Source organism: Microcebus murinus, chromosome X (genome assembly GCF_040939455.1).
Source record: "Microcebus murinus isolate Inina chromosome X, M.murinus_Inina_mat1.0, whole genome shotgun sequence".
NCBI classification, from domain to species: domain Eukaryota; kingdom Metazoa; phylum Chordata; class Mammalia; order Primates; family Cheirogaleidae; genus Microcebus; species Microcebus murinus.
Genome location: NC_134136.1, coordinates 81,377,773 through 81,397,161, shown reverse-complemented (window position 1 = coordinate 81,397,161; position 19,389 = coordinate 81,377,773). Strand labels below are relative to the sequence as shown.

The 19,389-nt window shown below is 51.7% G+C and overlaps 1 protein-coding gene across 6 annotated transcripts in view; it reads left to right on the top strand.

Annotated features, from left to right (window-relative positions):
* Positions 1-270: 270 nt before the first annotated feature.
* PRKX (protein kinase cAMP-dependent X-linked catalytic subunit) overlaps positions 271-19,389 on the top strand; it is an 86,381-nt gene continuing 67,262 nt past the window's right edge. The window contains exon 1 of one of the 6 annotated variants that reach the window (XM_012773888.3): positions 271-657. In XM_012773888.3, coding sequence (XP_012629342.1) covers positions 492-657 — 166 coding nt within the window. In that variant the 5' untranslated portion in view covers positions 271-491. Of the gene's footprint in view, positions 658-17,959; positions 18,696-19,389 lie in introns of those variants that run through there. The other 5 variants (XM_012773886.3, XM_075999400.1, XM_012773885.3 and 2 more) reach the window with 5 other exon arrangements.

Sequence of the window (19,389 nt, the reverse complement as noted above, 5' to 3'; positions counted from 1 at the left end):
CCCCCAGCCCCGCAGGCAGGGCCCGGGCGGGGACCAACGCCAGGACACGCCCAGGCGGCTTCCGCCCGGCCCCCCGTGAGCGCGCGCCGGGCCAGCGCGGGTGGCGGCGGGCGCGGGACGCGAGGAATGAACAGGGAGCCGGGCGCCCGCGGCCGGGACCCCGCCTCGCCCCCGCCAGCCCGGGCCGCGCCCCCAGCCGCGGCCGCGCCGCCGCCCCCGCCGCCGCCCGGCGCTCCGTGCCCGCCCCCCGAGGCCGGCGGCTACTCCCACCAGCTGCTGCTGCTGCTGCTCCAGTGAGCGCCGCCCGCGCCCGCCATTGTCCGCGGCGCCCCGCCAGCTGCGCCCGGCCGCGGACCCGGAGCGGGGGGCGCGCCTGGGTGGCCGCCGCTGATGCCGCCGCCGCCGCGCCGCCCTCCGAGGCTGCGTCCCACGAAGCGCGGCCCCCCGAGCTCCCCAGCCCGGCCCGGCGCCCGGGACTGGAGCGCGCCCCCATGGAGGCGCCCGGGCTGGCCAAGGCGGCCGCGGCGGACACCGACCCCCGAGGGGCCAAGGAGGACACCCCCGACGGGGCGCCCGCGCTCTGCCCCAGCCCCGAGGCGCCCTCTCCGGAGCCGCCCGCCTACCGCCTGCAAGACTTCGACACTCTGGCCACCGTGGGTGAGTTCGTGCGGCGCGCGGGGACTCGGCCCGCTGGGGCGCGCGGCGCCGCCCGGGACGCTGGCGTCAGACAAAGGGCCCGTGTGCCGTCGCCCGGCCTTCTCCCGGGGAGGGCCCAGCTGGGCCCCTCCGGCTCGGGGTTCCCGCTCGGGGCTGCCCCTGCGCCCTCGGTCTCCCCGCTGCCCCGAGACTTGGAGGGCACCCCCAGCCCCGGCGAGACCCCACGACCGGCCGGCTGCCTTCCCGGGACCCCAATGGGTCCTCTGGGAAACCCACCCTCCTACCCCCAACACACACACCACGCCGGCGTCTGGGCTGCCGGACGTCACAAAACTTCCTGGCGGTCAGCTCAGGCTCCGGACTCCGTGTGCCCCCCGGGGCAGACAGCCCCGGGGACACGCGCGTGGGCGACGCAGGCACCTGCAGACCTCGCCCCGGGCCAGCCCTCTGCCTTCCTCTGCCCTGCGGCAGGTGCTCCGGAGTGGAATTGACAGATTGAACCCTGAGGTACGAGAGCCGCTGGGCTTTCGGGGGGACAAGGTGTCCCGTGGCGTTGGGGATGGATCATAACATTTCCAGGCCTGGCATGTGCTTTCCGCGTCTTGTGAGTCTGAAATTTGCCGTCTTCTCGTTGGACACTTTCCCATCTCTTTTGTCCTCTGTCTTAGAAATTGAGCCCAGCTAACTTGGCAGCTTGAAGGGGAGGGAGGTTTCGAGTTCTCTTGGGCGCTTGGATCCCTGCACGCGCTGTGGTGTTTATTACTGGGGCAGCCCCCGAGTGGGCCAGAGTGTCCCAGCCCGAACCGATGTGGACGCTGGGTTCAAACTGTTGGCCCAAGTCTGCCTGTGTACAGGCTTCTTAGCGGCTCTTTGTGGCCAAGGGGGTTTGTGCTGATCGTGTTGGTTGTCAGGAAAACAAACAGGGCAGGATTTCTCCGAGACGCTTTCTTCTGATTTGTTCCCTCTTTTTGGAGAGGAGGAAGCCAGCCTGGGGAACCCCAGGGCTCAAGGTCACGGGCGGTGTGTGGCTTAGTACTGGCAGCCAGGATGACATCGAAACTGCCAAGTAAGAGAAGGCATCTGGTTTTCTTTTCTCTCTGTTTCTGTCTCTGTTTCTCTTTCCCCTCTCCCCTCTCTTCCTTCCTCCCTCTCTCTCTCCTGCTACCCAGCATGTTTTGCCGGGAAGAAGGCTGGGCCAGGCACCCACACCGGGGCAGCTACCTACCGCAGTAGATGGAAACACAAGTCGGCATCGGAAAGTTGACAGAGGGCCAGCCCGCTGTCCCTTGGCACTTTGCACCGGCCATTGTGTTTCTGTGGGGCGCATTCTCGCACAGTCAGTCGGGAAAAAGTGCCCAGGCTGGGGGAGGCCAGGACAGGGAGCAGGGCTGGGGCAGGGCCGGGGAGGCCAGGTCAGGGAGCAGGGCTGGGGCAGGCTGGGGGAGGCCAGGACAGGGAGCAGGGCTGGGGCAGGGCGGGGCGGGGCAGGAGGGCTGCTGGAGTGACAGGGTGCCTAGGTGGTAATCTCGCCCTTAAAAATAGAATGTTGTCACTGTCTGTTGGGAGCCAGCAGGCTGGGCTGGGGGTGGGGGCAAGTGAGCGCTTTCTTCCTTTCCTCTCTCAAAGAGGAGGATGCTCCTTGCTCAGGGATAACTTCCTGTGGGCTCCAAGGGTGTGACTGGAGAGCCAGGTGTCCCCATGGTCCGGGCATTGGACCAACATGGGACCAGGGGTGTGTGTGTGTGTGTGTATGTGTGCGTCTCTGTGTCTCTGTATACTCATGACAGCATCACAGCTTTGGTGACATTATCAGCAGCCTGGTATCTGCCTGAGCCTCCTTCCTTCTTCACTGTGGGTTAAAGAGCAACAATGTGTGGGTGATTAGCCTGAAAGCGTAAGAACAAACTTTCTAGAAAAGTTCTAGGCCTTGTAGAGTCTTTGTCTCTGAGCCATAATCTATAGCAACTTCTGGTCCTGTTAGAAGGAGTAACGGACACTAATGAGGGGCAGGTGGAGCTCTCTGCGGCCGGCCGTCGCATGGTGGGTGGGGGCCATGAATTCTCTTCATCTAAGCTGTCACTGCTGGGAGACAGGTTCCCTGTTAAGTGTGTCCTCCCTCCTGCCCGCATTTCTGATTCCCACCTGCTCCAAACGGGCAGCCACCTGAGCTCCAGATTTTCTTCTCGGGTGTATGTCTGGATGCGGTTTCCCAGTTGAGCAGTGCTGTTCTCCACAACTGAAAACCCACCACCCAGGCCAGACAGAAACGAGAAACACCGCACAACCCTCTTAAACGTTACTTATCACAAACCCCATCTTTTGTCACCTTCTAGAACAGGTGATCTCAAACTATGGCCTGCGGGCCACATGCGGGTGTTTTTGCCCGTTTGTTTTTTTGCTTCAAAATAAGATATGTGCAATGTGCATAAGAATTTGTTCATAGATTTTTTTTAAAAACTATAGTCCGGCCTTGCAACGGTCTGAGGGACAGTGAACTGGCACCTTGTTTAAAAAGTTTGAGGACCCCTGTTCTAGAATGACTCTGGGTCTCTGGGCAGAGACCACCGGGTAGATGGGAGAGATCCGTGAGCAGAAGGTGGAGCTGGAAAAGCCAGAGGTCGCAGGGCTGGGGAGACGGCGTGGCCAGAAGGGAAAGACCGCGTGGTCTTAGGCATCCTGTGCTTCCCGGTAAACCGACTCTTGGATGCTGTTGGCACTCCCGATTTCCATAAATTCAGGTAGTTTGCAAGGAAGTGTAGCTTGTGGGCATGAAAAATCTAATGCTGGTATTTTTTTTTTAAGAACCTGAAAACATCCTGGAGCATGTCTGGCCTAAGCACCAATTTCATGGGTTCAGAAACCCCGGCTCACAGTGACCAACCACACTGCTCCTTAGAGAAACAAATGGTTGCAAACTGCCATTTCACATTTCTTGTCCGTATAACCAAGCTTTGCTTGTCCCCATGAGAAAGAACAAGGGTGCTTTTTTAAAAAAAAAAAAAAAAAAGAAAGAAAATTATTATGGAAATTTAAAATTTTATACTATGTGGAGCAGGGGTCCTCAAACTTTTTAAACAGGGGGCCAGTTCACTGTCCCTCAGACTGTTGGAGGGCTGGACTATAGTTTAAAAAACAAACTATGAACAAATTCCTATGCATACTGCACATATCTTATTTCGAAGTAAAAAAAAAAACAAAACAAACAGGCAAAAACACCCGCACGTGGCCCGTGGGCCGTAGTTTGAGGACGCCTGCAGTAGAGAGAAGAGGGTAATGACTTTTTCTATGAGAGGATTTGTTCAAGTAAAATTTGGGTGCAGTCAAAAGGCTGCACTCAAGAATGGCAGAGGGCCACACGGGACCCCCAAAACCGCAGGTTTCCCACCCCTGGAACCAGTGTCCCGTTCTTGGGTCTGAATTTCATTTTCCCCTTTTCTCAACCTCTCTGCTTCTGAGCTTATTCGTCTAAAAAAATGCAAACGCTAACAGAACCTGTCCTACACAGCTTATCGTGAAGGACGCTCCGGGATGCTTCAATCCCTGACTTTTAAAGGAAAGTTATTTTGAAATGATAACAGACTCACAGGGGATTCCGAAAACAGTACCTGGACTCCCGGGCGCCCTTCCGCCAGCTTCCCCAGGGTGACATCTTCTGTAGCATCAAAACCAGGACGTCAGTGTTGGTACATCCTTGCTAACGAGACTGCACACTTCGTTCGGCCTGTGCCAGTGGTCACAAGTGCTCATTTGTGTCTGTGAGCATGTGCGTGTGCAGTGAACACCTCTAAGCAGTGGTAGCCAGCGTATCGATTTTGGCAGCCGCCACCCCAAAAATCACGGGGCAGAACGAGTTCTCTCACTACAGACCACTCCCCCATGCACGACGCTTTCTTCTTCTTCTTCTTCTTCTTCTTCTTCTTCTTCTTCTTCTTCTTCTTCTTCTTCTCCTTCTCCTTCTCCTTCTCCTTCTTCTCCTTCTCCTTCTTCTCCTTCTTCTCCTTCTTCTCCTTCTTCTCCTTCTTCTCCTTCTTCTCCTTCTCCTTCTCCTTTCTTCTTCTTTTCACTTTCACCCCTCACAGCATCTGAAAGTTTTTATTTTCTTAAGAGCCAGCAGGTCTTTATGAATAATCCATGATCAACGGTCGTGCTCAGATCGAAAGTGCTCGCAATCATTTTCCTCTGTGCCGAGAGGTTTTTCTCCTGTGTCCTCAGGTCCCCTGAATCGGACATAATTTCCCTGCTCTGCTGGGTTATCCTTTATGCCTTGTCTTAGGTCACTGGGGCTGTAAGAGCAAAATGCCACAGCCCGGGCGGCTTATAATCAACAGGCGTTGATTGCTCGCAGCTCTGCAGGCCGGAAGAGCGAGATCCCGGCGTGGCAGGGGCTGTGTCTGGCGGGGACTCACCTCCTGGTTCACAGACGGCGCCTTCTCGCCGTGTCCTCACGTGGTGGAAGGGGCGAGGGAGCTCTCTGGGGGCCCTTTTATTATAAGGACACTGATCCCATCCATGAGGCTCCACCCTCATGACCTCAACCCCTCCCAAAGACCCCACCTCCTAATTCCATCTCCTTGCGGGTGAGGGTTTCCACATAAGAACTTCAGGCCAGATTCACAAACCCTGAGACCATCACACTCCTACCTTCTAACACCAGCCTAGCGCCAGAATGAATGGAATCTGACCCGGTGACATTTTACCCCGTAGATAAATATATAATCTTGGGGGTGGTGTTTACGTTGGCAATTGGCAGTCTTGTTTATTGCCTCACGACTCACAGAAAATCGAGCCCAGCCTTTTCATCTTATTTATCTTGAGTGGGTGCTCTATGGTTAAATTGGCAATCCCGTGTGTGTGGGGGTGATGGTTTCGACGTAAGGGCATCTTAGGAACTTCAGGAGATGAGATAAGATATTATATACGTCAGGGAACATTTCTAAGGATAGAGGTCTTGTTGGTTTTTCTCCTCTTCATTTTCTTCCCCCACTGAGCTGAAATTCACGGTAACGCAAAATGGATCATTCTGTAGCCAGCCGTAGCACTTGGTACCATTCTCAGTGCTGTGCAAACATCACCTCCGTCTACTCCCAAAACATTACCCCCGAAGGAGATCCCATCCTCGTTAGCAGTCCCTACCTCTCCCCGCCTCCCAGCCCCTGGAAACCGCCGGTGTGCGTCTGTCTCTCTGGATTTGCCGGTTCCATGGTCCTCTTCATGTTCCAGTCTCCTCTTCATTCGTCACTTTCCATCTGCAAAAGGAAGAGGACACCTAAGTTCCTTGTTCAAGAGGAGAGGAGAAAAATGGGCATGCCGGGGGGGGGGGAAAGGCTTTAAAAAGGCAGGAAACAAAAGGAATAATAAAACGTGGGATAAGAAAGAGTGGAAGAGAATGCATCAGAAACAGGAGTGTTGAGTCAGAGTGAGAGAAACAGAGAGATCTCAGAGGCATTTGCACAAATCCTGCAAGAGTGGCATGAATAGAGTCCCCCTGTCTCTGAAACCAACCAGGCTGCAGGAATAACAAAACGCCACAGCCTGGGCGCCTTATAAACAGCAGGCATTGATTGCTCTCAGCTCTGGAGGCTGGAAGTGCGAGATCCCGGCGTGGCAGGGGCTGTGTCTGGCGGGGACTCACCTCCTGGCTCACAGACGACGGCGCCTTCTCGCCGTGTCCTCACGTGGTGGAAGGGGCGAGGGAGCTCTCTGGGGCCCCTCTTATTATAAGGACCCTGGTCCCATCCGGGAGGCTCCACCCTCAGGACCCCATCACCTCCCAAAGGCCCCACCTGCAAACACCATCTCCTTGGGGGTGAGGATTTCAACACAGGAATCTTGGAGGAACACAAACATTCAGACCACAGCATCCCTCAAAATTCATGGTCACCCAGAAGCTCAGACCCTGACCTATGGGAACTAGGGTCTTGGCAGCAGTAATTAGTTAAGGACTGAGATGAGATCACACTGCATTAGCCGGGACCCTAAATCTAATGCCAGGTGACCTTCTAAGAGACGGCAGGGGAGACTCGGACGCGGAGGAGAAGCCACGTGGAGGCAGACGGAGGAGGCAGAGACGGGAGTGAGGCTGCGGCCACAAGCCCAGGGGCGCCTGGAGCCCCCGGGAGCCGGGAGGGGTGGGAAGGAGCCTCCCCTGGAGCCCGTGGAGGGAGTGCGGCCCCGAGACTCCCTCGTCCCACACTCCTGGGCTCCGGAACTCGGGGAGGGGACACGTTCCTGTTGTTTTAAGCCACCAAATTATGGCAGCCCTAGAAAACTAACGTCGCTGCTGCCAAGGAGGATTATAGAGCCAGCCCCTCTGTGGCTTTTCCTTCCCTGCAGCTGGCCATGGAAAACCCTGGAGCTGCCCCTTTTGGGCAGCGTTAGCACGCGGTGCATTGGGTCCCTGATGTGGTTTCCCCAAATCCTTGGAGGCAGAGACATCTAGTTACCAGTGGGACAGCGTCTTCCAGGAGAGACCTCATCCTAGAAAGCTTGGGGCGTGGTTGAGGCAAGAGAGCTCCGTGTTCATTTCAGAAGAGGCATCTGTAGCTCCCTACAAGAGAAAGGTCCTCCCATAGCTTGATAGAGCAGACCCAAGAACTTGCTTCTTCTCCCGCCTCTGTTTCTATTCCCTGATCTTCCCTCCATCCTCCCGCCAACGAGCAGCCAGGTGAGACAGCCACGATGTCATCTCTTCATGCCCCTTTGCAAATCCAGGGCTCCAGCTGGCTTCCCACCTGGCAAAGCCGAGGGCCGCCATCTTGAATCTGTCCCTAGCTTGGTTTTAGGGGTTGTCGTACCTTCCTTCCCTTAAATGCTTGCTTTGGGGGTGAAGGGGGCTGCCTTGCCCAGCAACATGTTCCTCTTGTCACCATCTGGGATGCCCAGGAGAGAACATTTCCCTCCTGCTGTCTGCAGACAACCCTTCCACTCCCAGCTCGGGTCTTCCATGCAGATGGGGACATGGCACCACCATGGTGGTCCCAGGCATGGTTCTGGATCAAGTCCCTCCACTGTGGGTGACTGTTTGGGAGCCCACCTGAAGAAAGGGGTGCAGGGAACCTGTCACAAAGGCAAAGGTGTCGGGTCAGTTCCACTTCCCCACCCAGGGCTCGCCATGAAGCTTCTAACCACATGGTTCTTCCAGGGAAAGGCAGTCCCGAGTTCTAAGTAAAGCGCTTCAGCCCTTTGCAAGGGATGACTTGGGGATTTTTCTGTATTTTCCCTAAGTTGTTTTTGTGGTGGTGGTGTGATTTTTTTTTTTTTAAACAACCACAGTCCCACCAAACATTACTGCCTTTTCAAAAGGGTTTTCTATCTTTTTTCTTTTCAACCCTACCTGTGCTATTTGGTGCTGCGGGGAGGAGAAAACTGCCGGATGCTGAAGGGTCATTCTTTGGAGAGCTGTGCCCGGTGGTGTCATCACCTTCAGTGATTTTCATGAGCACATCTGCGTGCACAAGGTGCGGGGCGGGGAGCTTGGCCACTGGGCTTTTGGGTTTTGTGTCTTCCTTCTCTGCAGTGTGTGTGTTTGCTGCAGATGACATTGCTTTTGTCATCCGATCCCAATGTCCCCACGCTGCCTACTCTGGATTGAGGGAAGCGTGGAGCAGGACAGACACGTCCTGTTTGCTAGCAAGCATCTTTGGCTGGAGGCACGAGATCCCGGCGTGGCAGGGGCTGTGTCTGGCGGGGACTCACCTCCTGGTTCACAGACGGCGCCTTCTCGCCGTGTCCTCACGTGGTGGAAGGGGCGAGGGAGCTCTCTGGGGTCCCTTTTATTATAAGGACACTGATCCCATCCGTGAGGCTCCACCCTCAGGACCTCATCAACTCCCAAAGGCTCCACCTGCTAACACCATCTCCTTGCGGGTGAGGATTTCAACACAGGAATCTTGGAGGAACACCGAACATTCTGACCACAGCATTCCTCGAAATTCATGTTCACCCAGCAAGTCACAAAGACCCTCTTGCACCTCGAGGACATCGGGCTAATGTGAGGTGTGGCCGAGCTTCTGTGCACAGAAGAACTAAAGTACGTAATGTGTGTTCGGTACTCAGCGAGGGTGCATGATGTAAAGGACAGCTGCCCATAATACCTCCATCCAGTCATTTACGTACTCACACACGGAGTGACCGGCTTGTCTCTATCTGCCTGGGACTTTCCCTGGTAGCACCGAAGGTTCCTCATCTCGGGACCCCAGGCAGATGAGGACAGAGGGTCTCTCTGCTCACAGCAGTGCAGGCTCTTGGGTGGCCGACCCGATCTCCCATGAGGTTCTGAGGGCTCTCGGTGGCACCTGTCCGCCGCACACACCTGTTAGGAGGCAGTGGTGGAGGGCGGTGATTTGAACCCAGGAAGTTCTCGGGGGAGGTTCTGAGGGCTCTCGGTGGCACCTGTCCGCCGCACACACCTGTTAGGAGGCAGTGGTGGAGGGCGGTGATTTGAACCCAGGAAGTTCTCGGGGAGATGGTGCGCGGCCGGATCCTGCGTCTGTGTTGGAGGTGGAATCCGTAGACGTCCCTGCAAGAACAAACGCAGAGGGCGATTGTCTTTGTTTGCTTGGGTGGCCTTAACAAAGGGCCACAGACGGGGCAGTTCATACGATAGAAGCTAATCTTCTCACGTCCTGCAGGCTGGAAGTCCCGGATCCAGGTGTCTCAGGGCTGCTTCCTCCTGGGTCCTCTCTCCTGGGCGTGTAGACGCCGTCTCCTCCCTGTGTCCTCACGGGGGTCATCCCTCTGTGCCTGTCTGTGTCCTCATGTCCTCTGTTTATAGGGACACCAGTCCTGTTGGATCAGGGCCCACCCTAGTGCCTCAGTTTACCTTAATCATCTCTTTTATTTATTTGTTTGTTTGAGATAGAATCTCACTTTGGTGCCCAGGCTGGAGTGAGTGCCATGGCGTCAGCCTAGCTCACAGCAACCTCCAACTCCTGGGCTCAAGCGATCCTCCTGCCTCAGCCTCCTCCCGAGTAGCTGGGACTACAGGCATGCTACTAATTTTTTCTACATAATTTTAGTTGGCCAGTTAATTTCTTTCTATTTTTAGTAGAGACAGGGGTCTCGCTCTTGCTCAGGCTGGTTTCGAACTCCTGACCTCGAGCGATCCTCCCGCCTCGGCCTCCCAGAGCGCTAGGATTACAGGCGGGAGCCACCACGCCCAGCCTATTTCTATTATTATTATTATAATACTGTAACATACAGTGAAATAATTACACAACTCATCACAGGTTGGGGCCCCCTGCCTTAGGTCTCAGGAAAGTTCTGGAAGGAAAGGCACAGGAATCCTGCCATCCCTGGCTCTTTTCCGACGCTAAAGGGTGTTGTTGAGACGGGGTGAGTCCCCGGCCCTCCGTGTTATGCTTTAATGGAGGAATCGCTGCAAAGGTGCACCTAATGGCTACTTATCCCATTTTATCCTGTTCGGATGGAATGAAAACACCCAGTGCATCTCTTTAAAGACCCACGTCCAAACACATCACATCCACGGTCTGAGGTCCTGGGGCTCAAGGGCCTCCACATATAAATTTATTAGGAGGACACAACTCAACCCAAATCCCTGTGACACTTTTAATGCATTCAGTGTTGCCGCAGCCTCCATAGGTTTCCCAGTGTAGTAGTTCCCCATCAAGCCAGTTTGTCTGAGCTCGCCACGGTTGAAGGCAGGACATGGAGGCCTTCCGTGACAAGGACAAAAAAGACTGTCATAGGAGTTAAAAAGAGCTATGTCCCTGCTTGGTACTGGCGTCAGCTCTGCCTGCCTCTTCCTTGCGCTTCACCGTCCACCCAGGTTCCTCTCTTCTTCCTTCCCGGATGCACGTGAAACTGCCGCGCGGAGGTGCAGCGGCTTGCGTGCTCGCTGCAAAGGGTCTTGGCGTGTCGGAGTGGCATGCTCGGGAGGAACCTGCACGGCGGGCATTCTCCCTTCTGGAGAAGGGACAGTACCCGGACGGGAGGGGTGTCGCTGTGTCCCCAGGATGCCGGTCCCTGGCGCCTGGTCCTCAGGGGTTGCGTGTTGCTATGGTGACATACACCCTTACCTGGACCCCTTCCAGGCATGGTCCCACCATGTCCTGCAGGGTCACCTTTCCTGGCCAGCGTGGGCAGGCAGGACGTTCCGCCTGCCTCGTGCTCTTCCTGCGAAAGGATTTTGTGTTGCAGTGAAAAAATAGTACATACGCATTAAATATATGTATATTCATATTCATATGTTCACATAATCCAGAAGTCACAATGAATTTATGTATTAAATATGCATTATGTACTCTTTATATTTATATAATACAGTAAATGTATCATATTTATATGTTAAATGTATCATATACATACATGATATATTATGTATTAAGTATATGGTACATTTATATATTAAATATGTGGTATTTATATGTTACACATACTATTTATATTTATGTGTTTATATAATATCGTAAATATACCACGTTTATATAATATAATAAATATATATTTATATGCTAAATGTATTCTATATGATATCTTTATATATTAAATATATTATATTTATACATTGAATGTATTATACAGTATTTCTACTTATAGTAAACATGTGGTTTACATTTTAGTAAACATACTTTACTATATATATAAAGTTACTATATATAGTTTATATGCATACTATATATAGCTTACTATATATATAGTCTACTATATATAGTCTACTATAAATGTATTATAATATACACATATGATATATTACGTACTAAATATGTGATATATTTATATATTAAACATATGGTATTTATATTGATGTATTTATATAATATAGTGAACATATAATTATATGCTAAATGTGTTATACATGATATAGTCACGTGTTATGTATGATACACTTATTATCAATGTCATATATTTATATGCTAAATGTATAGTATTTATATTACTATATTGCTATGATATATTAAATATAATATAAAATTATACAGTATTTACATATATCATACAATTTACCATTTTAACCATTTTTAAGTGCACATTTTGTTGGCATTAATTGCATTCCCCTTGTTGCACAACCACCACCACCATCCTTCTCCAAAGCTTTTCCGTCACTACAAATGGAAGCTCTGTCCCCGTTAGCTGCCTCTCCACGTTCCCGCCTCCCCCAGCCCTGGGCAACATCCAGTCTACTTTTTGTCCCTGTGAATTTCGCATTTCCTATATATTTCATGTGAGTGGAATCCTACAGCATTTGTCCTTTGTGGCTAGCTTATTTCCCCTGGCACAGTGTCTTGAAGGCTCATCCGTGTTGTACACCACATCAGAACCCCCTTCCTATTCCTGGCTGCATAATATTCCACCGCTCGCCTTTGCCACACTGAGTTGATGCACTCACCCGTCCCTGGACACTTGGGTGGCTCCCCGCTCTTCCCTATTCTAGACGATGCTGCTGCTGTGAAGGCCGGTGTACCAGTATCCCTTGCAGTCCCTGCTTCCCTTTTCTTTGGGGGTGGAACTGCTGGATGCTGTGCCACTTCCCTATTTTCCGGATGAACTGCTCTACCATTTTCTGTGGCGGCTGCACTGTCTTACCTTCCTGGCTTCCTTACTGTGTCGCTACGGGAGGCGTGTGCTTTCCGTCCCCTCCCCTGGATGTGTCTCCAGCTCTGCTCGTGAACACAGCTGCATGCGACTCACTGCCGACACAGGGTGGGGGTCTTAGTTTCCCCCGTGATCGGGACGGAGGCAGTGCCCTTCCTCCTGCCCTGCCCTGCCCTCTGCTTTCCCCGAGCGCGGTGTGGTTTAGTCATGGGAGCAGACCTGACTCCCTTCCGGTCGTCCCTTAAAGCCCGCTGGGAGGTCTCAGCAGAAACGCTGAGACTGTCTTAGTCCGTGTGAGCTGCTATCTCAAAATAAGCTGCTCAGGCAGCTTATACGCAAACCACAGATGTTGAGTGCTCGCAGCTCTGCAGGCTGGAAGAGCGAGATCCCGGCGTGGCAGGGGCTGTGTCTGGCGGGGACTCACCTCCTGGTTCACAGACGGCGCCTTCTCGCCGTGTCCTCACGTGGTGGAAGGGGCGAGGGAGCTCTCTGGGGCCCCTTTCATTATAAGGACCCTGGTCCCATCCACGATGCTCCACTTTTATAACCTCGTCACCTCCCAAAGGCCGCACCTGCAAACACCATCCCCTTGGGGGGCGGTGGTGAGGGCTTCCACATAGGAATTTGCGGGGGACAAAAACATTTATATCACTGAAGGACCTTCCCTCTGGTGCATGCAGGTGGCTCCTGTCTAGGGCCATTGAGCTTTGTGATGCGGAGTAGATCTCACAAATTGGAACTATTGGATTTTTCCATGCCCCGGGAGCCGTATCTTCCTGCCCACTTGGCAGGTGTGTGTGTGTATGTGTGTGTGTGTGTACACGTGTGTATGTGTACATATATAGGGGCATTATGTGTTCTTCTGTCCCTTGAGCATGAGTGAGGGGGTTCAGTTGCCCCTGAATACTACTGTAGTGCATGGCTACAGGCACCAGTGGAATTAAGAACATGCTAGCAAAGCCGGCATCATCACCTTCCTCATCTTCCTCCTCATCATCATTGTCGTCATCATTTTTTTGCCAGACAAAGCCCAGACTCCCCTCACTTTCAGGGGGTGGAGGGTGGTGTCATTTTTGTAGGTTAGGGGCTTGCTCTGTTCTCTAGAAGACCTGTCAGGAGGTTGTGGAGAACACCCCTTGCCTTCCACCTCCTGGGTTAGGGGCCTGGGGCAGGCTGGGGTGCCAGACGGAGCCCATTATAAGATTGCCTTCCTCGGTGGGCCTTTTGGGGGTCTCTCACAAAGTTGTTCACACTGTATTAAGTCTCCCATGGCAGCTGTAACAAATGACCACAAAGTTAGTGGCTCTAAAACCACACACAAGGAAGAGACGTCCGCGTTTGGTTCGGCACTGCTCGCAAGAGCGAAGATAATGGAGTCAATGCAAACATCATCCATCAACGGATGAGTGGCTAGAGGATGTGGTGTTATTTCCATATGTGCACATGAGTGTTGATGAAGTTAGTAGCAATTTGATGGTGCGTATATGTGGTGCTTGCTTTTCCATTCTTGGGATACTTCCCTTAGTAGAATGGGCTCCAGCTCCACCCAGGATAACACAAGAGGTGCTGGATCACCATTGTATTTTTTTGTGGCTGAGTAGAACTCCATGGCGTACACAGACCACATGGTATTAATCCACTCATGCATTGATGGGCACTTGGGTTGTTTCCACATCTTTGCGATTGCGAGTTGTGCTGCTGTACACAAGGAATGTGGTATGTACTAATATATACACACAATGGAATACTCTTCAGCCTTGAAAAGGAAGGAAGGAGCTATCATTCGTGACAACCTGGATGAAGTTAAAGGATGTTCTGCCGAGTGTAATAAAAGCCAGGCACAGAAAGACAGATACCACGTGCTGTCACTCATATGTGGAATATGAAAAGGTTGAACTCACAGGAGCACAGAGGAGAAGAAAGGTGGTTGGTTGGTTCCCAGGGGCTGGGAGTGGGGGAAATAAGTTGACGAATCAATCAAAGGGCACAGGATTTCAGTGAATCAGGAGGAAGAAGTTCAGGAGACCTATCGTACAACATGGAGACTGTCGCCGATGACAGTATATTTTTGAGAATTGCTAAAAGGGACTACAAAAAAAAAAAAATGGGCCAGGTGCGGTGGCTCACGCCTGTAATCCTAGCTCTCTGGGAGGCCGAGGCAGGCGGATTGCTCGAGGTCAGGAGTTCGAAACCAGCCTGAGCAAGAGCGAGACCCCGTCTCTACTATAAATAGAAAGAAATTAATTGGCCAACTAATACATATAGAAAAAATTAGCCGGGCATGGTGGCGAATGCCTGTAGTGCCAGCTACTTCGGAGGCTGAGGCAGGAGGATTGCTTGAGCCAGGAGTTTGAGGTTGCTGTGAGCGAGGCTGACGCCACGGCACTCACTCTAGCCTGGGCAACAAAGCGAGACTCTGTCTCAAAAAAAAAAAAAAAAAATGACAATCATGTGAGGTCATGCACACATTCCTTAGCTTGATATAGCCATTCCATAATGGGTGCGTATTTTTTAAAACAACCTGTTGTCTACAATAAATAAATACAGCTTTAATTTGTCAGTTAAGAAAAAAATTAATGTTTGGAAGACCAAAAAAAAAAAAACAAAACACATTTCTTATCATGCAGTCCTGTAGGTTCGTTTCCATGTCTGAAATGATTGTCACTGGATTAAAACAAACATGTCGACAGGGCTCTGTCCCTTCTGGGGGCTGTAGAGAAAATCTGTTCCTTGGCTCGTGGCTCGTTCCTCTTTCTTAAAAGCCATCAAGTTGGGTCAAATCCCGCTCCTGGTGGCGTCTCTCTCTGACTTAGAAAGTCGCTCGATTGCACTGGTCGCACCTTAGTACCTGAGGTTCAGGTGAGCTGACTTGTACCTGTCATTAGCACCTTCCACCTTCATTTCCTCTTCTACTGTGCAATCTGAGATGCCCACAGGTTGCAGGGATGGGTACCTGGGCATCTTTAGAGGGTCCTTATTCTGGGGACCGAACGTGCCATTCCTTTGAATGCAGTGGCACCGTTCTGGTCTCAGCCCTCTTCCAAATACCATGGACTTGCATGAACAGGGAAAGCATAGTATTAATAACACTAAAAAGCTCTTCCCTCGCTACCTGGGACTGTGAATCTTTGCATGTGTGCAGGTGTGCGGGTGTGTACGGGTGGGCTGGGGAAATGGTTAACTGAGTTAATTGAGGACTTTCAAGTCCAAATTCTCTTCTGCGTGGCTGCAGGTGCCACATCCTTTGAGCCCTTGTTGTGTGGAGGGAGAGGATTCTTTGCACAGAGACCGGAGCGTGTGGATAAATTTGTTAATATGGACACATTTTCGGGTAAACTGGGCAGGCCCCCCTCCCGTTTATTTTCCCCCTCAAACTGTCCACGTGGAAGAATAATCAAACTAACATCACGAATGTTTTTCAGGGGTGTTTTCCCTAAGGCATTTTCCTGGAGGGCATGTGCCTACCCACAACAATCTCTGATGCTAACTTTTTTTTTTTGTTTGCCTCATCCATTAGGGTACTTAAGTGGAAATGCAGTGGGTATTTTCATTCCATCCGAACAGGATAAAATGTGATAAGTAGCCATTAGGTGCACTTTTCCAGAGATTCCTCCATTAAAGCATAACACGGAGGGCCAGAGAGTCACCCCATCTGAACAACACCCTTTAGTATCGGAAAAGACGCAGGGATGGCAGGGTTCTCATGCCTTTCCTTCCAGAACCTTCCTGAGGTCTAAGGCAGGGGGCCCCAACCTGTGATGAGTCGTGTAATTATTTCACTGTATGTTACAGTGTAATAATAATAATAATAGAAATAGTCCGGGCGCGGTGGCTCACGCCTGTCATCCTAGCACTCTGGGATGCCGAGGCTGGAGGATCCAGGCTCGAGGTCAGGAGTTCGAAACCAGCCTGAGCATGAGCGAGACCCCGTCTGTACTAAAAATAGAAAGAAATTAATTGGCCAACTAATATATATAGAAAAAATTAGCCGGGCGTGGTGGCGCGTGCCTGTAGTCCCAGCTACTCGGGAGGAGGCTGAGGCAGGAGGATCGCTTGAGCCCAGGAGTTGGAGGTTGCTGTGAGCGAGGCTGACGTCACGGCACTCTAGCCTGGGCAACAGAGTGAGACTCTTGTCTAAAAAATAATAATAATAATAATAATAATAATAGAAATAAACTACACAGCAAATGTAATAAATGCTTTTGAATCATCCTGAAACCTTCTCCCCCATAGTCCCCTAGGTCTGTGGAAAAAGTGTCCATGAAAGCAGTCCCTGGCACCAGAAGGGTTGGGGACCTCTGATCTAAGGATGTTCTTATGTGTGGGAGGCTGTGGCCGGGGCTGTGAGGCTCCCTGCAGAGGAACTTCCCCTGGGACACCTCTGGGCAGTTCTTCCAGTTTATCATGTCCCCTCAGGTGCGAGGATGGCCAGGTAAGAGGATGGCCAGGTAAGGGGCTCATCCTTCTCTGATAAGGTGGAGAGAAGAGGAGAGAGGAGAGAGGACATAGAACTGTCCCCGTGGCTTGGTTGGACTTTCCAGGAGGAATGTCAGGGTTAGACCCTGGCTATTCCATGTTTGGGGGAAAAGAAAAAAAAAAAAAGAACCCACCTTCTCTGCACAATACCTTTTTCCGGGCATTGGCACCCGCTTTCCCCATGTAGAAATTCATACCGGTTTTTCCCCCCGGGATGTAGAGAAAGGAAATGGTGTCAGGCAGCCTCTGTTCGCCTTTGCAAGCCCGTGCAGATCATTGCAACCTGTGCCCCACCGCGGATGGAGCCGGGGCATTGTGTGTGCAGGGATTACACTAATCCCCCCCCCCCCCCCCCCCCCCGTGGTACTTACTTTGGACGTTTTTTTTTATTGGTTAGGCACCTCATCAAAGAGAGTTGGAGGCCAACCTGTAGAAGGCACTTTTAGAATCGTTTTGACAGTTAATTGGGCCAGGGAGGATGATTTCACCTTGCTGAGTCATGTTGGGAGTCAGCCTGCAGAACAAAGGGTTTGCAAGCAGGTGTGGCAGGCTGGGCTTGGAAGACAGAAGTCCTTTATTATGCTTTGAGGCCCCTGGAATCTCCTTGGAGATTGGGGTCTGTGTGCAAGGGAGCGTGCATTTTTGTTTGCATGTGCATGCCTAGGTTGGTCACCTGCAGCTTAGAAGGCAAGAGGGGAATGACAGGCAGCTTATGCTAGCGGACAATGTCCTAGGAAACCATCCCTCCAAAGACTGAAAACCCCAGCTCGAATGAGATTCCGGACATCGAAAGCATGTCGAGATACCAAACTCTCTACAATTTCCTCTTCATGGCTAACGTTGATTCCATTTATTACGACACCTTAAGAAAAAAAAAATAAAATAATGAACATGGAAAAAAAAAATCAGTGCCAACTCAAAATACTGCCTGGGTACTTGAATAGGAAAAGTTGTTGTTGGAGATGATTTCATTTACTAAGTCTTCCCTTTCGTTCATCCTTAAACGGTTTCATATTTTAAGTTTGACAACCCACCTTGGTGTACCAATGTCACCGGTCTTTGCAAAGAGCCAGCTTTTGGTTTGGTTTCCTTAATTTTTCTCTGCAGACTTCCTGTTTTCAATTTTATTGCTGCTTTTTTCTTTTTCTTTTTTTAAAGTCCAGTGTTTCTTTCTTTGCTTCCACTGGCTTTTAGGTTGGCGTTACTCTCTGCTTTCTCTGGATTAGGGAAGCTTTGCGTTTTTTTTTTTTTTTTTTTGAGACAGAGTCTCACTTTGTTGCCCGGGCTAGAGTGAGTGCCGTGGCGTCAGCCTAGCTCACAGCAACCTCAAACTCCTGGGCTCGAGTGATCCTTCTGCCTCAGCCTCCCGGGTAGCTGGGACTACAGGCATGCGCCACCATGCCCGGCTAATTTTTTTTATATATATATCAGTTGGCCAATTAATTTCTTTCTATTTATAGTAGAGACGGGGTCTCGCTCTTGCTCAGGCTGGTTTTGAACTCCTGACCTTGAGCAATCCGCCCGCCTCGGCCTCCCAAGAGCTAGGATTACAGGCGTGAGCCACAGCGCCCGGCCAAGCTTTGCGTTTTGATGCAGCTGCTTTGAGTGTCACAGGCCGGAGAGTTCTGGAAGAAATAGAATCTGAACCCGGGAAAACCGTTAAGGAAACTCCGTCTCTAACTGCGTTTTAGGGTCTACTGGGCAGGGCCACCGTGCACTGCCAGATTTTGGCTTTTCATAGCCAGGTGTGTTCTATAGCTCATGCCTCTTGCACTCTTTGATGGAGCTGTGCTTTTTTTTTTTTTTTTTTAAGTTTCTCCCTGCCAGCCGGCGCTGTTTCATTTCCCCTCTGGCTTCCTCCTCTCTGTCATCAAAACCCCCCAGCTGCCTCTTTTACCCGACAAACCGCAGCAGAAATAAGTGCAAAGAAAACAAGTCGGCAGCCACCTGCTACCCGAGAAGAAGCACCCAGGTTCCTAATGGATCGGATGCATTCCAGGACAGCTGTCGTGAGTTCCGGGAGGGAGCTTGTCTTTCTTCAAAGGGGGGAAAAAAAAATCAAAATAAAACCAGACGGGAACGGCGCAATCCAAGCGTTCTGTGCTGAGTGCCCGCTGGACGTTCAGACGTGGCATGCTCACTTAGAATTTGGGACGGTCGTCGGGAGGAGGTTGCAGGACGGTTGGCGCTGGCTGGGTGTGTGTGGTCCGGGGTGGAGATCCTCCACTTTTCTAAAAGCGAAACCCTTGTTCTTTCGAGTCAGCGGGGCCGTTTGTTTTTTTGTGGCTGTGCTTTTGCTTTTCTCCCCGCTGTCTGTGGTTCTGTGGTACGCTTGGGCGTGCAGCCCTTACCAGAAGATGTGCACGTTTTTTGCACACACACCCATGTGCATTGGATAGGTCTTTGGCGGATTTAAATCTCCCTCTTGCCCACCGAACACTCACCATCGTTCTTTTGGATTTTGGCAGGTGTTCAGGTAAAACCTGAGAGACTTGGCCCACCTCTCTGCTTAGGGAACAACGGCCACATTGTAAGGGAACGTCACCTGCTGTTCCCCAAGCTGCCGTTCCTGCCCAGTGAGCAGGACAGACCCTGCCCCTCAGGTGGACTCATGGGCGGCTCCAAAACATGCCTTTGTGAATCGCTCCTCTGGGGTTTGCTTGTTCCAGAAACAGTGTCAACCTGTGGCGGGTTGGAGTGCTC